Here is a 20,689-nt window from a genome sequence, read left to right as displayed (position 1 = left end):
TGACAACTGCAGGACAAGTATATGGATATTAACCTATAATTTGCTGTATAAGCATTGGAGGCAATGATTTCCCAAACTGGAACGGAATTTTAATCATTTTTTTAAACCCTCATCCTTTATCAAGCTTGAATAGTTTCTTAAAGCATGAACTGCTGCCAAGCCCTGTGAATAACAGGTTTTTGGTCTCAGTGATACAACTTATGGAGGGGGGGGGGGGGGGGGGAGGGGAGGAAAAAAATTGGTGGTGCTGACTGAATTGAGTTACTTAATTTTTTTTGGCTCCTGATGCAATTTTCTTTCTTTTTTACATATTTTTGTGTTCTTAACCAATGTCGACCATTCTGTAAATGGAAACATTCAATGCTGAAAATATCAAAACAAAACATTTAATCTTTTCAGAATTTTACAGTCTGAAACTAAATCCTTCCACAATTTTAAGAGATATAGTAAGTAAGCAACTGCTTGTTTTTGTGAATTTACTATTCTTTCATTTCTAGATAGTCATAACAGGGCCACTGCACAGCCAATTGGGTTGCACACGAACAAGCTCAGGGATTATAATTTTTTGCACAGTATAGCACAGAAATCAACTGTTACTAAAGAAACCATAAATCACTTCAATAAAGAGAGAAGAGCACAGGAGTTCTACGAATGAAAATGTCACCCTTTACTGGAGCTGAGGGAAAAATGCAAAACATTTGCCAGGCAAGTAGTTTCTACAGATGCACAGTGCAACACAAAACACAGGAAAGACCATGTTATGTCAGTCCCATTTCCTACTTTGTGCAAAACTATAGGAAATAAAATTTTCTGCTGTTATCTGTTCCATTATCCACCTTCCTATTTTTGCTGGATATTATTGGTTACTTTATTATCCTATTTCCTGCTTTCCACTAGTTTTTAAGCTTGCAGTGGCATTCACTAATTATTTTCCTTTTGGAACTCACTCGGACTTCACATAGTGGATCAGTTTAGAAAATACCAGTTTATTTTCACTAGAAAACACTTGCACGATCTATGATTGTTAAACAACAGCTACATCAATCAGCTCAGGAATCAGTTTTTGTCCAAAAGCTAAAGGGCAAATGTCCTCCAGATCCATTTGCATCGAAATGCCAGGTTTAAACTGCCTCCCTCTCTCTGTGTTCAATTCCAAAACAGTTCAAGAACATCTTTTAATGATACTTCACTAAGATACATTTTTGCTCAAGTGCTTAAATAGCAATGATCCATACACAGAAATCAAAGCTGGCCATTTTTTGAGGAGTGTATTTCGAAGCCTTATCTTATCAAAGGGTTTTAGAGCAGACGCAAACAAGCAGCCCCTACAACTGTAAATGGTGGTTCTGTTGAAATAATGCAACTTAATATGATTGGTGCTGAGATCTTTGTAATTTCTTTCTAACATAAAAACTTTCCATTTGTGTTTTGAACAGGTAAGCCTACAGGGTATGGATCCAGCAGTAGACGCTTACACCACAAGGGAATAGTGGATGAATGCTGCTTCCAGAGTTGTGACCTGAGGAGGCTGGAGATGTACTGTGCTCCAATAAAGCCACCTAAATCTGCACGCTCTGTACGTGCTCAGCGCCACACTGATATGCCAAAAGCACAAAAGGTAGGCCAGGCTGAAAGGAAAAAAAAAAAAAAAAAAAAAAAGGGGAAAGAAAATTAAAAAAAGCCCTATTTCTTTATTTTAAGGAAGGAAAAGTCTGTCAAGGTTGTTAACATTGCAAACAATTGATGTGTTCTGCCTACCAGGGATACTGAGATTTAATGGGGTTTTTGAAAAATTGTGTCTGGGGTACAAAATAAATAGGAAATGGTGTGTTCTATCTCGTCTCTTAAAACACTGAGTTAGACACAGAATCATTAAGCAAGTAGTTGTGAGCCTTTATCCTGCTGCTGGGGAGTAAATTTCAAGTACTCACATCATCCAATCATAAACAGCACCTAACACTTCTTTCAGAAGAGAAACTAAACACTGACTGTTTAACAACTGATCCATCCAGAAAATCCTCACCTACTCTCCCTCGTCCAGAAAATGTAGAGTGAGTGATCAAGAGGGAAATCACAGGTCTTCTGATGTTCATTTTACATGTCAATGAACAGATGATTTTTTAAATTTCCTCATTATTTAGTTTTTTTTAATTTATCTATAAAAACTTAATTCTACGAATAGCCACTAAAATCATTACATGTTTCATTGTAACTATTTAGTGCTTCACAAGTATATTCTCCAAGCACTTTAAATAGTCATTGTTGTTATTTGTATAGTTGTGTAGTTCAGAGTATCCTGACTTTTGTTCTGTCATAATAGATTACTGTAGTTAAATCTCCTCTCTTCTTACTAGAGCCTATAGTTCACTAAACACATCTCAGACTAGGCTACCATTAAGCTTATGTTCAACTGTCTCTCCTTTCTGCATTCTGAACATCTGCTTTCCATGTTACCTGTCATCTGCTGTAAGCCTCAAGTGATATATTTTATTGCTGTTGACCCTGTCTGTCCTACACATATGTTGGTCCCACTCCTGCAGTTATCTGCAATTTTTTTCTTCTAAGAAATGGAACTGTGTGAAATCCTAAGATTTCAAAGGAAGTCAGGAAACCAGCACTATATTCTAATTTCCTTAAAATCCTCTTTATGAAAAGAACAATTGTAATCGTTCCAGCATTCATTGTTGTTCTATAAGTCAGCTCATAGAGCTGAATCCTTCAATCTCTTCCCCAAGAGTTTTCAACTCTTTAAAGCAAAGGCTGTATCTTTCTTCCTGGGAAGTGCCACCTTAGCTGTGAACATCTCAAAAACTCACACGTAACAACAAGTGAAGTCTTCTTCAGATACAGCTCAACTCTAGACAAGAAAACCAAGCAGTTAAATCCTGTCTGGGCACACATAGACTTCAGACTTGCGGGAAAAGAAGAAAACAGGCTTGGCCAGGAATCCGTGGGCTCCTTCCCATACTTGTTGCTAAGGTGATGAGTAAAACATTCTGTAACTTCAAGAAAAAGGAGACAAGATACCTGCCAGCTCTCTGACGGATCTCCACACCACCTTCCTGGGAGAGCCAAGGAATGATGTCAGCCTTCAGGCAGCTGTCCTCAGTTCAAAAGATAGGCAGGAAAACACTTTTCTTACAAGCAGGAAGGAACAGAAGAAAGGCCCTGCATCTTTCAGCAGCAGCAGGGGAGGAAGGCAGTGTTCAAGACAGGACACTGGAAGCAGAAAAAAATTAGAGGGTGGACCTGGTCATTGAGAGAACCTAGCTGCAGAATAACTCCATCAGGAAATTAAAAGGAGAAAAAGTCAAGATGTGAAAAAGACAGTAAAAAGACAACGAGAAGCATGGAATTAGGTCGAAGAGACTGAGAAGTGAAGAACTGCATCACACAGAAAAGGCAAAAGTTTGAGAAAAAGAGAAAACAAAATTAAATTTAAAAAAATATTAAAGAAAACAACTCCTTTAAAGGAAATATATGGGAAAACTGGAGAGAGGTGAACAGAAAGAGAAAAATCATAAATGTTTCTTGATGGGAACTTGGCGATAAAATAACAAATATGTTCTGGAAAAAAACAACTTGAAATTTTCATTATGATCCGTTGATGGAGAACATTAGGTGGAGGAAAAAATATAGAAAGAGTAGAAAAAAAATGTTCAAATTTTTTTCTCCACTAGAATATTTTCCTCTCTTAATCTTATGTTATATATGAGATACATATCTTATGCATATAAAATGAACATACATATGCAATACATAAGCCTTCTGATGCTTTCTTATTTAGATGCAAGATTTAAGGCAGGATGAAGTAGAATATATAAAATGTTTTACAGTTACTCTCAGATTTCATACACAATCAGTTTCTTCTGGCTTTCATACTTTTAATGTAACTTTTGTTTGACTTTTCATAACCTTTTTAGTAGAAAAATCCAGGATTTGGGTTTTGCTTTTGTAAATGGAATACTTCCCCATTTCCTTGACCAGATCACTTCTCCTATGTACAACTTCATAGAATAACTTGTTTCAGTGAAGCAGGGCTGTTCTGCTGCTCACAGGACAGGTATCTTTAGTCATGAAATTATAAACATGTGTTGCTACACTACAGACACAAATCTGAATGATGAGGGCCAGGCACCCACTGACTAATGTGTGTTGGAAACCCCAAAAAGCCTATTTGTTTCTGTAAGGCCAACATCAAGAACTAGTTCTAATCCAATTACAGAGGCTTTATGTATAATTTAGCTTACTTGGAGCTAACAAACAAATTACATGTTTCTCTACGGGACCATTATTCTTCCTTCTTTTACTCACAAATAAAGATGAAAGTATATTGACAAGTCAATATGAAACACATTGTTAGGGTATACTTAGGGGTATTATACACACAGTATACTTCACAGATTCACAAAATAGGAAATAATGAGAGAAAGCAGGTAGAAGCACTTTCTTAGTGTATCAGTTGCTGTATATCGTGGAGCGCACACCCAACCTTTTAACTCTGTCCTAATTTAGATGCCCAGCTTTCACCACCCCTTTCTGCACTCAGCCCATGCCAAAATTACCTTCAACTGGACCAGCCAATGGAGGCAAAAAACATGCATAATAGTTTGCAGGGAGAAATGAGGTGTGTGTCAGAGCACAATGGAGTAGCTACATCCTACCTATCCTGAAGGCCCCAGTGCACAGATCAGATAACTCCAAGTCTCTTTCCAGCTGAATTTCAGCACTGTGGGCCTTGAGTAAGTTGGGAACTTGGGATATGCAATTTCTACTGGTGCCCAGGAGTCAAACATCTTTCTCAGACATCTATCTAAAGGGTACCAAACTCTCACAGGAGTGTGTGTACCCTACTTAAAATGAAGTATCTCTCCTGCTCCCTGAAGCACTACAGAGGTCACCTAACCTGGCTGGGTCAGGAACTAAGTCTGTGATGAAAACACTGTCCATCATTTGAGAGGCCTCTGAAACATTCAGATTGCTTTATTGAGTGCCAAACAAATACATCCAAGCAGGAGTAAAGGATATATGCAGTGAAGAGACAGTTCTGGTTCTAAGTGCTCAGATCTGGGATGGAAGAAAAGTTGTCTTCTTAGTGACAACCAATCAATAATTGGTCAATGAGAAAATGCTCCAGTTTAATCAAATACTTTTTTCAATACCCTTCATATGTTGCTGTAACGATCATATGTGAAGCAGATTTTAAACAAAACCAACATAACTGGCTAAGATTTAGTAAATAGTTACATACTAAATTACTGTTTCTGTTCCTCTGAATTTGGTCTGGTAAAAGGTAAACTATTCTTTTAAAACAGAATAGAATCTATCCATATATTCTATGTTTAGTCCTTCTGTGTTCTGGAAGATATTGCCCTGACAATTCAGATTCCACAATAAAAGAGCAACTGGCTAGAACTATAGAAATGGCATGAAATAAAAATTAAGAATTTAAGACATCAGTTTTGCACTATTTAGTCAAGGGAATGGTAGAACTTTAGATCTCATTGTAACACTAAGACCACAGGTGATAAAGATTGTTTTACTTTTTTTCATTTTCTCTAATTTACTTCAATTTATATACCTTTCAATTAATAATATTTATATTATAAACATTAATGAGTTCTTTATATCTCCTTACTACACTGAATGGATTAAAAAAAAAAATGTTTTGAAAAGGGAAAGTCTGAAGTTTCACATTTTAACTTCTGGAATTAAATATTTTGGTATTTCCAAAGAAAAACATTTTAATCTCAAAAAGCCAAAATAAAGCTTTTTGGATTCTTGCAAGTCCATCTTTTTTGTGGTGAAACTGATCTTCATTAAGCTATTTTCAATCTCCTCAAAACTTCAGGATTTCAAGGAATTCATTAGTACCCAAAATTCCCTTCATTTGCTTCTGACTATCTTAATTAAACTGGTGAAATTTAGTATTACTTTTTTTTGCATTAATTATAACATTATTCAAAACAAGACCTCAGTAAAATACTGTAAAATGAAACTTGATTAAAATACTTGTACATTTAAACAAACAGGTAGTTTTCTGAAGGATGACAATCCAGCAATTAGTCCCAGAAGCCTTGAAACAACTTGCTTGTGTAATGAATTACCTTTGAAAATACATGAGAAATAATAATAATTTTATAAAGAATAAAGAAAACAAAAATGTTTGATCAAATAATCCCACCAACCTGCAGGATTTGTTCATTCACTTACAGATCAATCGATTATGCTCATCCAAAGCCAGTTTTATTTGCTTGCTTCCTATTTGAATACTCTCTTGAAAGTTTTCTGTAGAATTCTTACTCTTAAAAAATAAGAGATATTTAGTTATTCATCTCACCAGAACTGATAGGAAGTGATAACTGCATAATGCAAATCTATTATAAAATTCTACTTTAGTTGGAGTTAGTTCTGTGTATATAAGCAGAGACTATTAAAGAAGACACAGCTTAATCAAATGGTAGCATTTCTAAAGATGTCACTGAATTTTTAACAAAATGAACAGATGTGAAAAGCTGTTTGCAATTTTGTTTTGAACCTAAGACTGTGAGAATGATTGTTAGTGTTGCTTTCAAACTGAAATCTCATTTAATGAGAAAATACACCAGATAGTAAGGTAGGAGTAAGGAACATGGAGAAACTTGCAGTACTTCTGCTGGAAAGTAAATTTTACACTAAGTTCATGTTTAGAGTTTTAAACTGGGAAACAGGAGCAGGAAGGGGAATTCAAGTTCTTTCTTCAAGTGTATATGGTTGCATTTAGCTTCTCTTTCATTCATTTATTTCTCTGCTGAGAAATCCTAATAAAAGTTCAGTCCCTTTATCACTAAGGGAATCAAGTTTAAATGAAAACTTGGAAAACTAGCAAATAGAACTTTGAAAAAAAAAAATTTCAGAATGAGCAAAGGAAAAAGAGCTCTTTCCAAAACAGTTGTGTACCCAATGGAAGATGGTGACCTTTTTGAGTGAAGCAGGGGCTCACAACCAGTGGCACAATGTTGTGCTCAATTAAAGGCCACAAGGTACCTTGAAAACTATTACATGAATATGAATACTAGCAAGGCTGTTTTAAAATCTAGTAAATAATAAAGGGAAAGTGGAAAAAAAACCCACAGAGTTGTGTCCATCCCCTTGCACACTGAGCAAAATGACCAAAAAGGTGTACGTCTTGCAAAAATTTTGGCCTTCCTCAGATTTTTAGTCCTTATTCTTCTTTAGGCCTCATATTTTGAAAATACATATAAATACATATAACAGCAAAGCATGAATAGGAAGCAGTTTCTCTCAAAAATCCTTTTCAGATTTTACCTAATCTTCAAGTTTTAAATAAATGCTAAATGGGAAAAAGTGATAGAGGGAAATGATGATAATTACTTTATTTTTTTTTTTTAGTTTAAGAATCACCACTAAGAAACCAGAAAAATATTGCATTATTCCCATTAATATTTCTAAGATTGTCAGATTCTTTTCTAAGTAGCTCAGTAACAACTCACAGATACGCTTACAGGACAAACTATGCACCATGGCATTAATCCTAAGTTCTGTTACAGCTGTGCCACATTACCAAGCCAGTGAGGGAACCTTTAGGTGTAATAGATAAAAGAACTTGGCCTCTTCACTGCAAAAAATTTCTTCCTCCCATTGCTTGATTTCCAGCCTTGTTACTGTTACTCATCACACTGCCCACAGAACTAAAAACCTTTCAAAGAGACCCTGCAGGGTACGTAGCTAAGATATCACACCTGTAACTACAAACATTAGACTTTCCTTTTATTACCAATAAAGCAAGAGATCTTCCAATGCCCATGTGAGGGTGGGATGTCCATTGTAACAGGACAAGAATGCTGCTGCACGCTTCCCAATGCCCTCCCCTCTTGGTTTGATGCCCTTGCTGTCACTGAGGGAGTTGTTACCTTGCTGCTGCCCTGTCTCCAAAGATCCATACAGTCTGCACTTCTCTGCTCATGAGCTAACTTAGGCAAAATCTCTCATCTTAAAGCGCTCATTTTCTTTGTATGGATTTGAATATTGTATCAGAGGCTCCAATAACAAAACAAGCATCACAGATGCTTTCTTCTAATTACATTTTTTGGGTGTTTTTTTTTTTCAAAGACTTGAGAAATAAGGGAAGTTTTTCTATACCAGTGCAAATGCCAGGCCGAGAACCTGATTCAGAACCTGATTCAGGCATTAACACTTTTTTTTTCCCCCCAATGATTTCAACACTGCATAGCTGAAAATGTGCATTATATGTTATAATTTTCTGACACACATATTACTGCTTCCTCCACCAGTGTCACTTCTTTGTAGTTATTCAACAAAACGCTGGTTCCAGAGGACAAACTGCTCTAAAAGTAACTTGCTGTCTTCCCTCAATTCCAAAGCCAACCTATTTTTTCCACCTATGTGTCACTATTTAATCACTATTAAATCTTAGGATTTGCAATATTTGTATGGTAAGGCCCTTTTAGAGTCAGACAACAGTAGGGTAGAGAACTTATATTTTCATTTGGGAAACAAAGGAAAGTTTGCCACAAGAGTTAATTTTCAATCTAAGTACACCAAAATGCCATGCAAAATGTGTGTCTCACTGTCTATTTTATAGATCATGAGTGTGCTACCTTTAAGAATGAATGACTTTCTGCAAATAAAATGTAGCACATACGATATATCATGAGGCAGAATCCTGAACAGTGGCAGACTTGTGTGAAATGCTGCAATGATGATTATAGTGAAAATCAGTAAAAACTGAAAACTCGAAAACTCATCCAGAATAGTGAAGTGAAAATAATGTACAACTTGGGGAAAACCAAATACAGAAAAGCTATTTTTGGAAAAGCTGGATGAGAAACAGGCACCAAACCAGCAAACATTATTTTAATTAATGGATAAGGAGAATTCTGCTGACATTTTTTTGTCTGTATTGGATCCATGCTAAGGAAGCTATGCTATACTGTCACTAGCAAACTTTGATCAGAGAAGCCAGTATCCTACTGAAGTCATCATGGGAATAGTGACAAGATAATTCATCTCTTCTTCCTCATTGAGTATTGCATTTCAGACTAAAAAAAATCTAGAATGGCCGATTCCTTTCTTCATTAGGAATACTGTGCTATTAACAAATCTGGATTGTCAGTGATGATAAATTGTAGTTTGGCTCAATGTTCTTACTTGGTGGGGGTGTAATTAATTTAATAGCTACTAGTACTGCTTGGATTTTTTTTATATTCTAAAAATAATAGTTCTACTCATATCCACCAGTAGCCAATTCGAAACCAGTGAAAATTAATAAGCTCTATGTGGCCTCAAGCTTTATGGTCCTTTGGCAGTTTCTGATTTATTGTACATTTAATAGATACTAGAAGCAAATGAAAAAATTAAATATAGAATAGTATTTTATATAGGAAGTAACTTTAAAAACCCAACCCACAAAACTACTGTAATGCAACTGATAAGCTTCCATTTTTTCTGTCCATCAGAGAGGGAGGCAAAAATTTCATTACTTTTTAAAGTTTAAAGACTATATTTCCTTTACTTTAGGGCTTAAGTAACAGATAATACAATGGTGATCTGCATACACATTCCTCACCTTTCTCAAAGAGCTTTTTTATTTTTGGCTTCTATTAGGGCAACAGACATGATCCCAGTTAATTAAGAATTTTACTTCTTGAGGATGAGGATTAGAAAACATGGAGATTCACTTAACAGCTGTGCAAAGATTTAAGCCCAGCTAATATTTACCAGCATGGCAAATTGGGAAATTAAACTGAAAGATACATGCCATACCCATCACCACTGCTGGACACTGACCAGTGCCTAGAAAGACAGTAAACTGAGGGCATTAATCATTCCAAAGCCCTCTCAATTTGCCCTGTCTCTTTTTGAAAATACTAATTATTTTACTGCAGCTGTTGCAGTGAACCCACACTTTTTATCCTCCTACAGGCCTTATCCACAAAAAAAACTTACACATCTAACACGCTATTTGTGCAAAATGGAGGTAACAGAGTCCCCACTCAGCAGTTTTGAAAACCTCTGAACACTGGGTACCAAAGCCCAAGAGGCTCCATAAATCCTGCAGATACGACACTGAAGTTCACTGGCCCCTTATACACCCTGCTTTTGCAAATGTTCTTTTTCTGAAAGAAAGAAAATCTTTGGTACTAACCGTGTGTCTAAGATCATTCAGGTTCCAGTATGCAGATGCTTCCTCTGCTAAGATCAACAACAACAGCAATCAAAGGGTTTTACCTAGGAGAACAGGGAGGTCACTGTATAGAAGCTTTGTATAGTTAAATTCTCTGTGAACTGGCAGAAGGGCTTAAACAAATAAATGTTCTCCCACTATTATGAGTTTTGTGGTCATACAGTCCAATAAATCTTACCTGGAGTAACTAATTTTTTTTTCCTACTCTTTTAGGAAGTGCATTTGAAGAATACAAGTAGAGGGAACACAGGAAACAGAAACTACAGAATGTAAGAACATGCTATCCACAAGAATGAAGAATGAATGTGCCATCTGCAGGATACTTTGCTGTAAATAAATTATTTGTTAAACATTGGAAGACTTAAAAAAAAAATAAGCTTGATGCAATCTCAACCAATGGGCATTCTCCCAATGAACAATGCAACTAAACATTCCAATATAAGTCTTTAGAGAACAGAACATTTTAAGCAGCCCAGAGCTAAAAAAATTCTGTGGTTGATATATTACTGTTTGTTAACCTGTTTTAAATGTCCTGCACAAAATCTCTTTAAGTCCTGTGCCCCTCAAAAGCCTACAAATTTATGGGCCTTTGACGGATCCAATTGCACTAAATTAACCTATGAACACTGGCTGCTGGAGTCATTCATCAGCCTTGTCTAAGTGGTGTTTCTTTTTATTTGCACTTCTATACAAGCAACAGGCTGTTTGTTTTACAGTGTCTGATAACATTGTTTGTCTACCCCTTCATATTTGCACAGTTTGACATTCCCAGTAACAGCAGCAGTAAGGTAACATATAGTTTTAAACATCCATTAATTCCACCTGTGGCATTTTGACAGAATATGGGTTATAGATGCATTTAAGACAGTTTTATTTTTCCTTCTCTTGCAAAGATGCAGTTTATTGCATTTTGTGAGACAAAAGATTTTTAAAAGCAGTTAAAGCATACATAGGCTCTCAAACCATTAATGATTCTTCCAGGTAATTATTTTGCAACAGTATAGGTAACTTCTTTCTTCCTCCATATAATGCAGTATGTAAAATTTAGCATATCAGTAATACACATATATCAAACAGTATGTAAAAATCTCTGTTTTATAGTACAACGGTGCTATTTTATAGTTTGTTACATGAAAGGGTCTGGCCAAAATGGTAATAGGTAAGAGCAAATATGAAAAGACCAAGCCAAAGATTAAATAACAAAATAGTTCTTAAAATGCTCACTTTAAATGAACTAAAATAACTGCAGATTGCAATATGGAAATGACTTTTCCATCTTCAAAGAAAATTCAGATACTTGTTTCCTTTTGGATGTTTCAGTGCTGGTGTTTTCACTCACAGTAATGTGCAACACCAATTCATAGATGCCGAGGCATCTCCCAAGAAGAGAACTGGAAAATCAGCCCTCATAGGACTTCAAAGGGCAGCCCATCAGGGCCTAAACCTTTCTGAAATATCAATGTTCTGTTCAAACAAGAAAGAGGGTTGCTCAAGTTCTCAGCCATTTCAATTCTTCCCACAATCAGATGTGACTAAATTGGCTGTTAATTAGGCTGCTGCATCTCTCTCTAAATCAGAAAAGCTAAGCTAATCACCAAATTACAGTGTAGTGAGTCCTCAAGAAGAGATGAACCATGTCCTTCAAACTGCTCTTTTCAATTGCTTGTCATGCACTCTTGGGGGAGACAAGATATTGACATAATTGATTATATTTTCAGATAATCTCTGCTGTGTAACTTTGGTAGGTACAGCATTGGTTCTACCTTGAGTAACACTGTGTCTTATGCTCCATTTTTGTACACCAACTCAGTGTTATATTGTCCCTGCAGTAAAGGCGGGTAGGCAGCCAACAGTGTCCCAAGCTCAGCAATAAACTTCTCTGGGAAGGGAAGACAGGGGAGGATGCACTGCTCCATCCTGCCCAAAACTGCAGAAGGCTTCCATTTGACTTGCCCCCCCTACTCTGCAGGAGGCAAGCCCAGACAATGGCTGAAGTATAACCTGGTCAGCCCCAAAGAAAGCAGGAAGAATCCTGTATGAAGGGAGCAATTGGGGAGATGTTACATTTGATCTGTAGAGGAAATAGCTCTTCTTTAAAGGCTCAAAATCTGCCTTGCTTTCTACTACATCCATGGGAGAAGATGACCGAACTATTAATCAGAACACAAGAGAAGAATCTCTGCAGGCAGCATATTGCACAGCTCCTCAGTAACTTCTTGTGAAGCAGATAGGATCAGAAGGTCTTAAAGTCTAACAAATTATAATAGTTCCATTATTATTCTCATAGAAGATTTGGGGTATATATTTTTTCCATGGAGAGTGCAATACGTTTCTGTGCAATTCTTTAAACCCTCCACATGCTGTGAGATGAGTCTTCATACACACAATAGGCTGCCATTCCAATGTAAAAGTAATACAGTAAATGAATAAGAAGAATGTCACTGCTGTCTCTGACTGAGGCAGTTATGTCAGGAAAGGAAGAAAGTGCAGGGAAACATATGAGGAAACTAACCTAAATTAGTCACCACCAATTCAATAAACAGAGATAGCAATTCTGATATCCCTCACAGTTCTTATAAGGTCTTTTGGGGGGAAAAAATGTGGAGAGGGAAGTATTTTTACTTCAATGGCTGTTAAGAATTCTGAAATGCATTCTAAGAATAAGCCATTGTTTTGATGTCACAGACACAATGCCTATTTCCTTTTTGTCTCCCATGACTCTCCTCTCCTCTCCTCTCCTCTCCTCTCCTCTCCTCTCCTCTCCTCTCCTCTCCTCTCCTCTCCTCTCCTCTCCTCTCCTCTCCTCTCCTCTCCTCTCCTCTCCTCTCCTCTCCTCTCCTCTCCTCTCCTCTCCTCTCCTCTCCTCTCCCTCCTCCAAATTTCTGAGGGGAGAAGGCAGGAAAGATCTGAGTGCAGAAAGCAATTTGCAGATCTCTGTGGTGGCCAGTTACTTTGTGGCTATTTTACTGATGCAGTTACCATAACTGAATAACCATACTTCATTGTCATATACAATTCTTATAAATAAATTCAAATTTTGGTCTTATATTGGGATTCATACACTCAAATTCATGCTACCATATTTCTTCTGTTGAGAGATAACAATCAGAAAATGCCACAGCAGTATCTAACATCAGACCTTGACAACTGTCTTAACAAATGAGAACAATCCTTGAAACAAACTACAATGAATAATTAAGAGCTACAAGCTTCAAAGGCAACACTTTGCTTTACTAGAGAATTTGTGGTATCACAAAATGGAGAACAGTTTGACCACCACAGAAGTGAGATATGCATGGATGGGAAATGTGTACTTTTATAAGCAATCTCCAGTCACATGGAGCACACAATATACCAGGCAGTGTGAAAAAAAGGCTGCATTCAATAATCTCAATAAATCTGCTACTTTAAAAAGGAGAAGCATGAGCCAAAACATCTCCCTCCCAGAAGTACAAAGTAATCTGACTTGAAAAACTCTAATTAGAGAAATTGAAGGGCTTAGCTGGATTTTCAAAAGTACTCCAGATATTTAGGAACAGGGCTCCTAATGGATGCCATTGATTCTTATAAATCACTTAAGTGGTAAAGAAAATCCCACTCCTCATCCTTCCATATCATGCAAATCACATGACTGAAGTCACAGATCTTCACATTTAAGAACAGACATAAAACTCCACTTATTACTCAAAATGTCACTGAACTGAAAAAGCAAAAAAAGTTAATTAAGCCTTATTTTTTTCAGTTAGTACAAAAATGTCTGCAGATCAAAACCTACCAAAGTTAATAGATCTCCCTCATAAAGGCAGTAAAATTTGAGTCTCATCTCCACACTAACCATAATTAATCATTAAGAGTTTAAATGAAAAATAATAAATTCTACATTCTAGTCAAGAAGTACTTAAAAACTTATGCACTCATTTGTGTGAAAAAGTTGTATGAGGCCATTCAGTCAAGAGAGCAAAGAACATCACAGGATGGAATACTTCCTTCAGTTACTGTACATACATTAAATTAAGAACCTTTTACTCAAAACAGATCACAGTTTCAACTTTTTTCTAAGATTAAATGGCAAATTATTGGTAGGCTTTCTTCACTGAATTCCACATACAACTGGTAGCTATGTGGGTTGCCTCATGAGCTGATTGTTGTTTTAGTATCAATAATTAAACTTGATTAATGAAGACTCTAGGCCAAGCACTGTCTCTTCTCTCCATTTTAACAAGCAAGTGCATGATAAGTTCAGAAAAGTGTACACATATTTGTGCTACCTATTACTGATTTGGCCAACAATGCCAAAGTGGTGCTATTGTTTTGTTTAAGAAAGTACTTGACTAAAATATAAAAGAAAGCATAAATATTTTTTTAATGTATGAAAATTACAATTATATAGGTATGGTTATTAAAATAGAAATACAACTAGCCATAAATTTTCAACTTTTTGTCACTCAGCAAAGAAATCTTAAACCAATGGAGATGGGTCAGGAAGCAGAGTCAAAATGCCACAAAAATTCATAGACTTGAAATGCAATTCTGAACGTTTCATCTGAGTCAGAAATACAGATGATGGAAATCTTTTAAAGTTGGGGCACAATGGGTAAAACTGAAAGCCTGTTCAGATTAATGCAACTCCTGTATCACCCCAAAGATTTTTAAGACACACTCTGGATGCAAATCAGTGTAGAGTTTGACTTAAACTCAGTGGCATGATATGCTCAAGATTTTCTTTGAGCACATTTTTTTTACCTGTCACATGGCACACCCTCCAAAAGTCCAGATTCTTTTTTAAAAAATAGAAAAAAACAACAATATGATATTAATAAGGAATGGAAAAATAAATATTCCTACCATGAAACTGATGCTATTTTGATTTTTCAGCAGTTTCAAGTTGTGAAAAAAAGTTGAAATATATGGCTAACTGTCTGTGAATTAATTTTTTTGGGTTTTGTTTTTTGTTGTGTTTTTTTTTTTTAATTTTATGTGGTCACTAGGAACATCCTAATGTGCAAAATTTCACATTTCAGTGTTTTGTTTTTAAATGTTGGTAAATTAAGCCCAAATAGAGATTCTTGGAACCTACAGACTAGATAGAATACTTATGTTTTGATGAAGGTATAATCAATATATTTAAAATGTTTTATTTTTAGTCTGAAAAAGAATAGTAATAATTTATTTGGGGATTCAACCTATACTGGTCCCTCTTGTAAGGATACTAATGAGCGCAAACAAGTCTTCCAAATGCCAAACTTCTATTCAAGACCAACATTCATTCCTCCCTCCCCCTCCTACCAGAAACCTAGTTAAAGAAACTATTGCAACATAATTTTATTGTTTGTCTGTTTGTTTGGGGGCAGGGGTGTTTTGTTTTGATTCACTTTGTTTTGATTTGGGAGGGGAAGGGGTAAGGAGGAGGAGATGAGGCTTTCAAGTGATAAATTTTTTTTCCACTTGGGAACAGTCCACAGAAAATAAAGAATTTGTCTTGATGAGATAATTAATTATCCAATTCATGTGTGGAAGTACTATTAAGTAAACCAGCTTGATTAAAGTTGTCTTGAAAGAAGGAAAAAAAAGTTATTAACACCAAGGTTTTACTCACTCTAACCCTACACTCTACATTTTGCTGCTCACAGCATTGGAATAATTCTACTGGACTATAACTGTCCAGACATAAAGGATCCAATCTATATAAATCTCCTCTGATTTTTTTTACGTGAAGGGTGTCATGGGATATCTGAAACTTGATTACCAAGACTATAGTACAGAGATACCAGTCTAGCAGTGACCAAAACTAGAAGGACCTCCCTGATGCTTACGTTAGGAAATTGTATACTAATTGCAAAAAGGGTGTCTGTATGGAGATATACATATATATACATATATATAGAAACATATGCATCTATATGTGTATATATGTTATACTGTATGTATGTGTACGTGCATGTGTGTGTGCATGCATATGTTATGCTTTTCTTTTTTTTCCTCTAAAGTGCAATTTGAACTTCTTTCTTTTTACACAGCAGTTCTCATGGATTGTGTTCAACAATCCAATTGGAATCAAAATCTGTTCTCTTCCCTTTTTAGAAGAATATTGTATAAATACAATATTTCATAATATGTCATAAGCTAGATGCCACCTTTTTTTTTTTCACACCTAAAGAAATTGCCTGATTTTTATATCATAAGACACTTCTTTGCTCTCATCAGGCAAATCTATCTATCTGGTTAAGTACAAATGTAAAATAGTAACGTTATCCAAGGGCCTTATTATGAAAACAGTGATGTAAAAATTTTCTTTTATTTCATTCTTCTCCAGATAACTTCTGTTTATTAACATTTTTCACCTGTAAGCATCCCTTCAAAGTAAGAACAGTAGGTAATATAAACAAAGAATGAAAATTTGTTATTTAATAATATCACCTCTATTATAGGTCAATTGGATTTTTCTTTAAAAATAATTCATGCTTTTCATTAGTACCCTTAACTATTTCAGTAATGGAAAAAAGACCTAGCACTGTAAATTCCTGTCTCTCAAATTATTTATACTATTTTTAATTTCTCTGTATTTTTCAGTAGCTTTTTATTTTGACAGCTTGGCTCACAAAAGTCATGAAAAGCATCAAAATGATACTTCTGCTGCTAAACATTATTTCCCACAAATATTTAAGATACATGCACCCACCTAAAATATTTTCATCTTCACCCTTGATTGGCGTTCTTAAGATACAGCACAAATATACTTGGGAGAAATATTTTTTCCACATTTTAACGGTATGAAGCATTTTTAAATAAATCAAATAAGTTCTGTCTTATTGTATTTTACATTTGTTAGTATCATCTCATTCCTCTAAAGCAACAACAAAATACCTGCAGAACAAAATGGACAATCTCTTCATAAGTAAGGTCACGCTTCATGTACTCTTGATAAAGAAAAAGATTTAAACAGATAACTGCATTTACAACTTATTTACTTACATTTACATTTTCTCATGAAAATACTGTATTATTTTAAAACCAAATTAGTGTTTCACTACTCCTGGTTACTGGTTTTAACCCGGTTTATGGGATGAAAAAGCTGACTTTAAGAATGATCAAAGGATCCAAGCTCAATAGACTAAAGTGCTAGCAGTAAAAGAGGTACAATGTCCTTATTTTGTGCACAGGGATGAATTCCATCTCAAATTTTATATTTTTTAGATTAGGATTTTAAATCAAAATTATGTAAGTACTGCATAATAACTTTATAATACTATTCATTACTTTCACGTGGAAACAAGTTTGAATGTAATCAAGCACATGCAAGTTACACTGCATGATACAGTACATAAATCTTACTTTTTCATTTATTACCATTTCTAAGAAATCAGTTCAACTGAATTCTATAGAAATCCTGTGGGAGATGAAAAAACAGTTGGTAAAAATGTATAATGGAAATAGTTGCCTGATTAAACTAAGAGTCATCAAACATGAGTCATAAAAGGCTCCACTGAAGGCATACTGGTACTTCATAAAGTTCTGAACAGATCTGCCTGTAGTCTGATACTTCATGTTGCTTTTACCAGAATGTGATGGTTCTGATTCACAATTTCTTAATCCTTGGAGTCTTTGGATTGAATATTAAACATTTTTATCAAGCCTCAGGATTTTAGGAAACAAAAGTTAAAGAAGAAGGAGCAGCACCACCTGCTGCTGATAATCAAACCCTACACAAGAAGAGATCAATAGCACTTGGTTTTCAGAAGGACACCCTTTCCAACAGGAACCTTAACTGTCCTTTCTTCACTGTTGGACTTCAACTGGTATCCTTCCTAAAACTGGGGTGGTTTCCATGATGCAAGCATGAATGTGGATACATGAATTTCTGATTTCACTACTGAATAATGCTACTATTAACATTTCAAGTCATTATAACCAAACAGTGATAAGTGTTAAATGTTCATTTACTAAAAACCATTTAAGCTCTCTATTAAAGTTCTAACTGGATTTATTCTTTCTTTTTTATCTTCTTGTGCTTACTCATAATACAATGTCACTACTTGATGACAATTAATATTTCATACTGTGTATGTAACATCATTGTGTTGCAGAATCCCCCAAATACCTCAACAATGTCTTTGTTGCGCTATTCTCCCCATTTAGCACTTATAAGCTTTTCTAGTAACAACAAATAAATCAAAAAATGGAACTCTCAATATGTACAAATGAAAAAAAAGCAAGAATTTTTGCTAGTTTGCAGTTCATGTAATGCCATCTTGACCATTCTCTTCCCCTGTCTCTATGAGCTGTCTAGAACAGTAAACTTTGCTCCATAAATAATAGTGTATTCATGCTTTAAAGGCTTCTATATGCATTTATGGTAGGCAAAGGTTGGAAGAGGTAGCTGACTGATTTTCACTTTTATCTACTTTGATTTCAGTAAAGGGCTTTGTCACTCTGTATACATAAAGGCTAATGCACCCTTTGGTTTGTAGAATGTACTGAAATGTTTGCAACCCTCTCGGTATCAGGTCCAAAATGTGAAGCATTACTGTCAAGAGGGTATCTTTCTAATGTATTTGTATGTATAGTTTACACCTCTGTGAGGTCTAATAAAGGATTATGGTTAATAAAAAATGCGTTGAAAATTCCTCATCCACATAGATTTTGCAGTATTTTCCATTCTTCCTTTCTCTTTACTGGCAAATACATTTCAGTTCTCAGAATACACCAGATCAGGACATAACTAGTGGCTCAGAAGTCTCAATAAAGAGAAGTGGCAGCAGAAGGAATTATGGAATCTAGATATAAAGTTAATAGTAGTGAGTGACCAGGAACAAAATGTATTCACACACACAGATGAAGTTGTCTGAACTCTGGTGTACAACCATTCACTGAAAAACTCCTTGCTGTATGAGAACTGGTGGTGCTAATGCATAGTGACTCTTCTAAAGATATCCAGGGGACATTTAAAGAATTATAAACTACCATGCCTCATATCTCTATCACTTACATTGTTCTGAAGAACAGAATCTGTTGGCACCTGAATAAATACTGTATGAGAAATATGGTATCTTGCCAGAAGAGGAAGATAGTTTTGTGAAGTTAACCTTCAGAAAACTGTTTTGAGTTCTTTGGAAGAAAGGACAAGCATGTAGGCAGGAAAGACCAGGGTGCTCTTGGATTTCCATTGTTCTTGTAAATTAGGTAGGTCCCTCACCCAACATTCTTAAAAGCACTAAACTGTCATAGAACGAGAGTTCTTCCTATGTGCACACCACTGATTAAAAAGCAGAAAAGGCAAATCAGGAAAAATGTCCAGTTGATAGTGGAGGGGCACCACCATATGTGAAATACTGATGAAATCTTTTCCAGCACCCATGCTGCTCCATCTTTTCCTGAATGAGCTGTAGAATGTAAGATGCTAAGAACACAAGGTTTATGTGTCACATCATGACAATTAAATCAATCAGGCATGTTTATGCCTTAGTAAATCTATGCTCTCTCTTAGTTGCCAACTTGTCCTTCATGTGCTTGGAAACGGGTTTCAGGAGGGCTGGGGTTTTTTGTATAAATTTCCACGTACAGAGGGTGACATATCCCCAAAGTTCTTGGCCCATTAGGTGCAACATCTCCCCTTTTTCAGCCACAGTTGCCATAACTTTTCTAATATGATAGAGAGCAGACTCACAGCAACACTGCAAATCTCTCATCATCCCCACATCTATCCCATACGGTCCCAAGAACTTGAGTATTTCCATTTGGCTTAAATGCTCCACAAGTGAGTGTTCTTTTGATCTAGCATTTTTCCTTAGATACTGATTTTGGCTGCAGTCCAAAACAGCTTCCTGGACTGGTTTCCCCATTTTATCTTAACTCCAACTTGTATTTTCATCCTACTGGCATAGTAGCCAACTGCACAATCTCAAAATTCACAATCCGTAAAGTAATATCCTTTACACAAAATTATATTTAAATATCCACAGCCAATAAATTTAAATCCACACTGTCTTTTCATAATAGCTGAGTAATTTACAGAGGTTTCAGATTAAAAATAATCATTCAACAATAATAAATGCATTTTTAAATCTTAGTTTCTGATGGTGTCCACAGAGACAGGTTAACAATTTCTGAATGTGGCAATGTGACCAAAGAACGTTTTAAAAATCCACCAAGTTGCAAACTTAATCACAGTTTTTAATTATATGCATTGTATACATTATCACAGGTTTTCAATACTGTGTGAACAACATATATTTGTTAGTAAATACAACTGTAGGATAAGCAATGCAAACATAATCAACACATAATCAAGAACACTCCACCGAGATCAAGGGAAAGTCTAAGACATTACTGTTAGTTTAGAAAAAAGCAAAAACTGGCTTGGCCAGCTTCTTTATGCAGTTGTATACTTCCTCAGATATAGATAATTTAATATCTAGAATCCTCTGAATAAAGAGTTGCTGCAGAATCAAGCCTACATATTGACTTACTGCGAAATTACCTTAT

General features: G+C 35.6%; 1 protein-coding gene across 1 annotated transcript in view; it reads left to right on the top strand.

Moving 5' to 3' along the window:
• Positions 1-18,817, top strand: part of IGF1 (insulin like growth factor 1) — a 56,194-nt gene extending 37,377 nt beyond the window's left edge. Inside the window, exons 3-4 of the mRNA XM_071728313.1 lie at positions 1,437-1,618; positions 10,421-18,817. Of these exons, the coding sequence (XP_071584414.1) occupies positions 1,437-1,618; positions 10,421-10,480 (242 nt within the window). The 3' untranslated portion in view covers positions 10,481-18,817. The remainder of the gene's footprint in view (positions 1-1,436; positions 1,619-10,420) is intronic.
• Positions 18,818-20,689: the final 1,872 nt, after the last annotated feature.

Source organism: Heliangelus exortis, chromosome 1 (genome assembly GCF_036169615.1).
Source record: "Heliangelus exortis chromosome 1, bHelExo1.hap1, whole genome shotgun sequence".
NCBI classification, from domain to species: domain Eukaryota; kingdom Metazoa; phylum Chordata; class Aves; order Apodiformes; family Trochilidae; genus Heliangelus; species Heliangelus exortis.
Note: the sequence above shows the minus strand (reverse complement) of the source record. Positions and strands in the feature narration are given on the sequence as shown.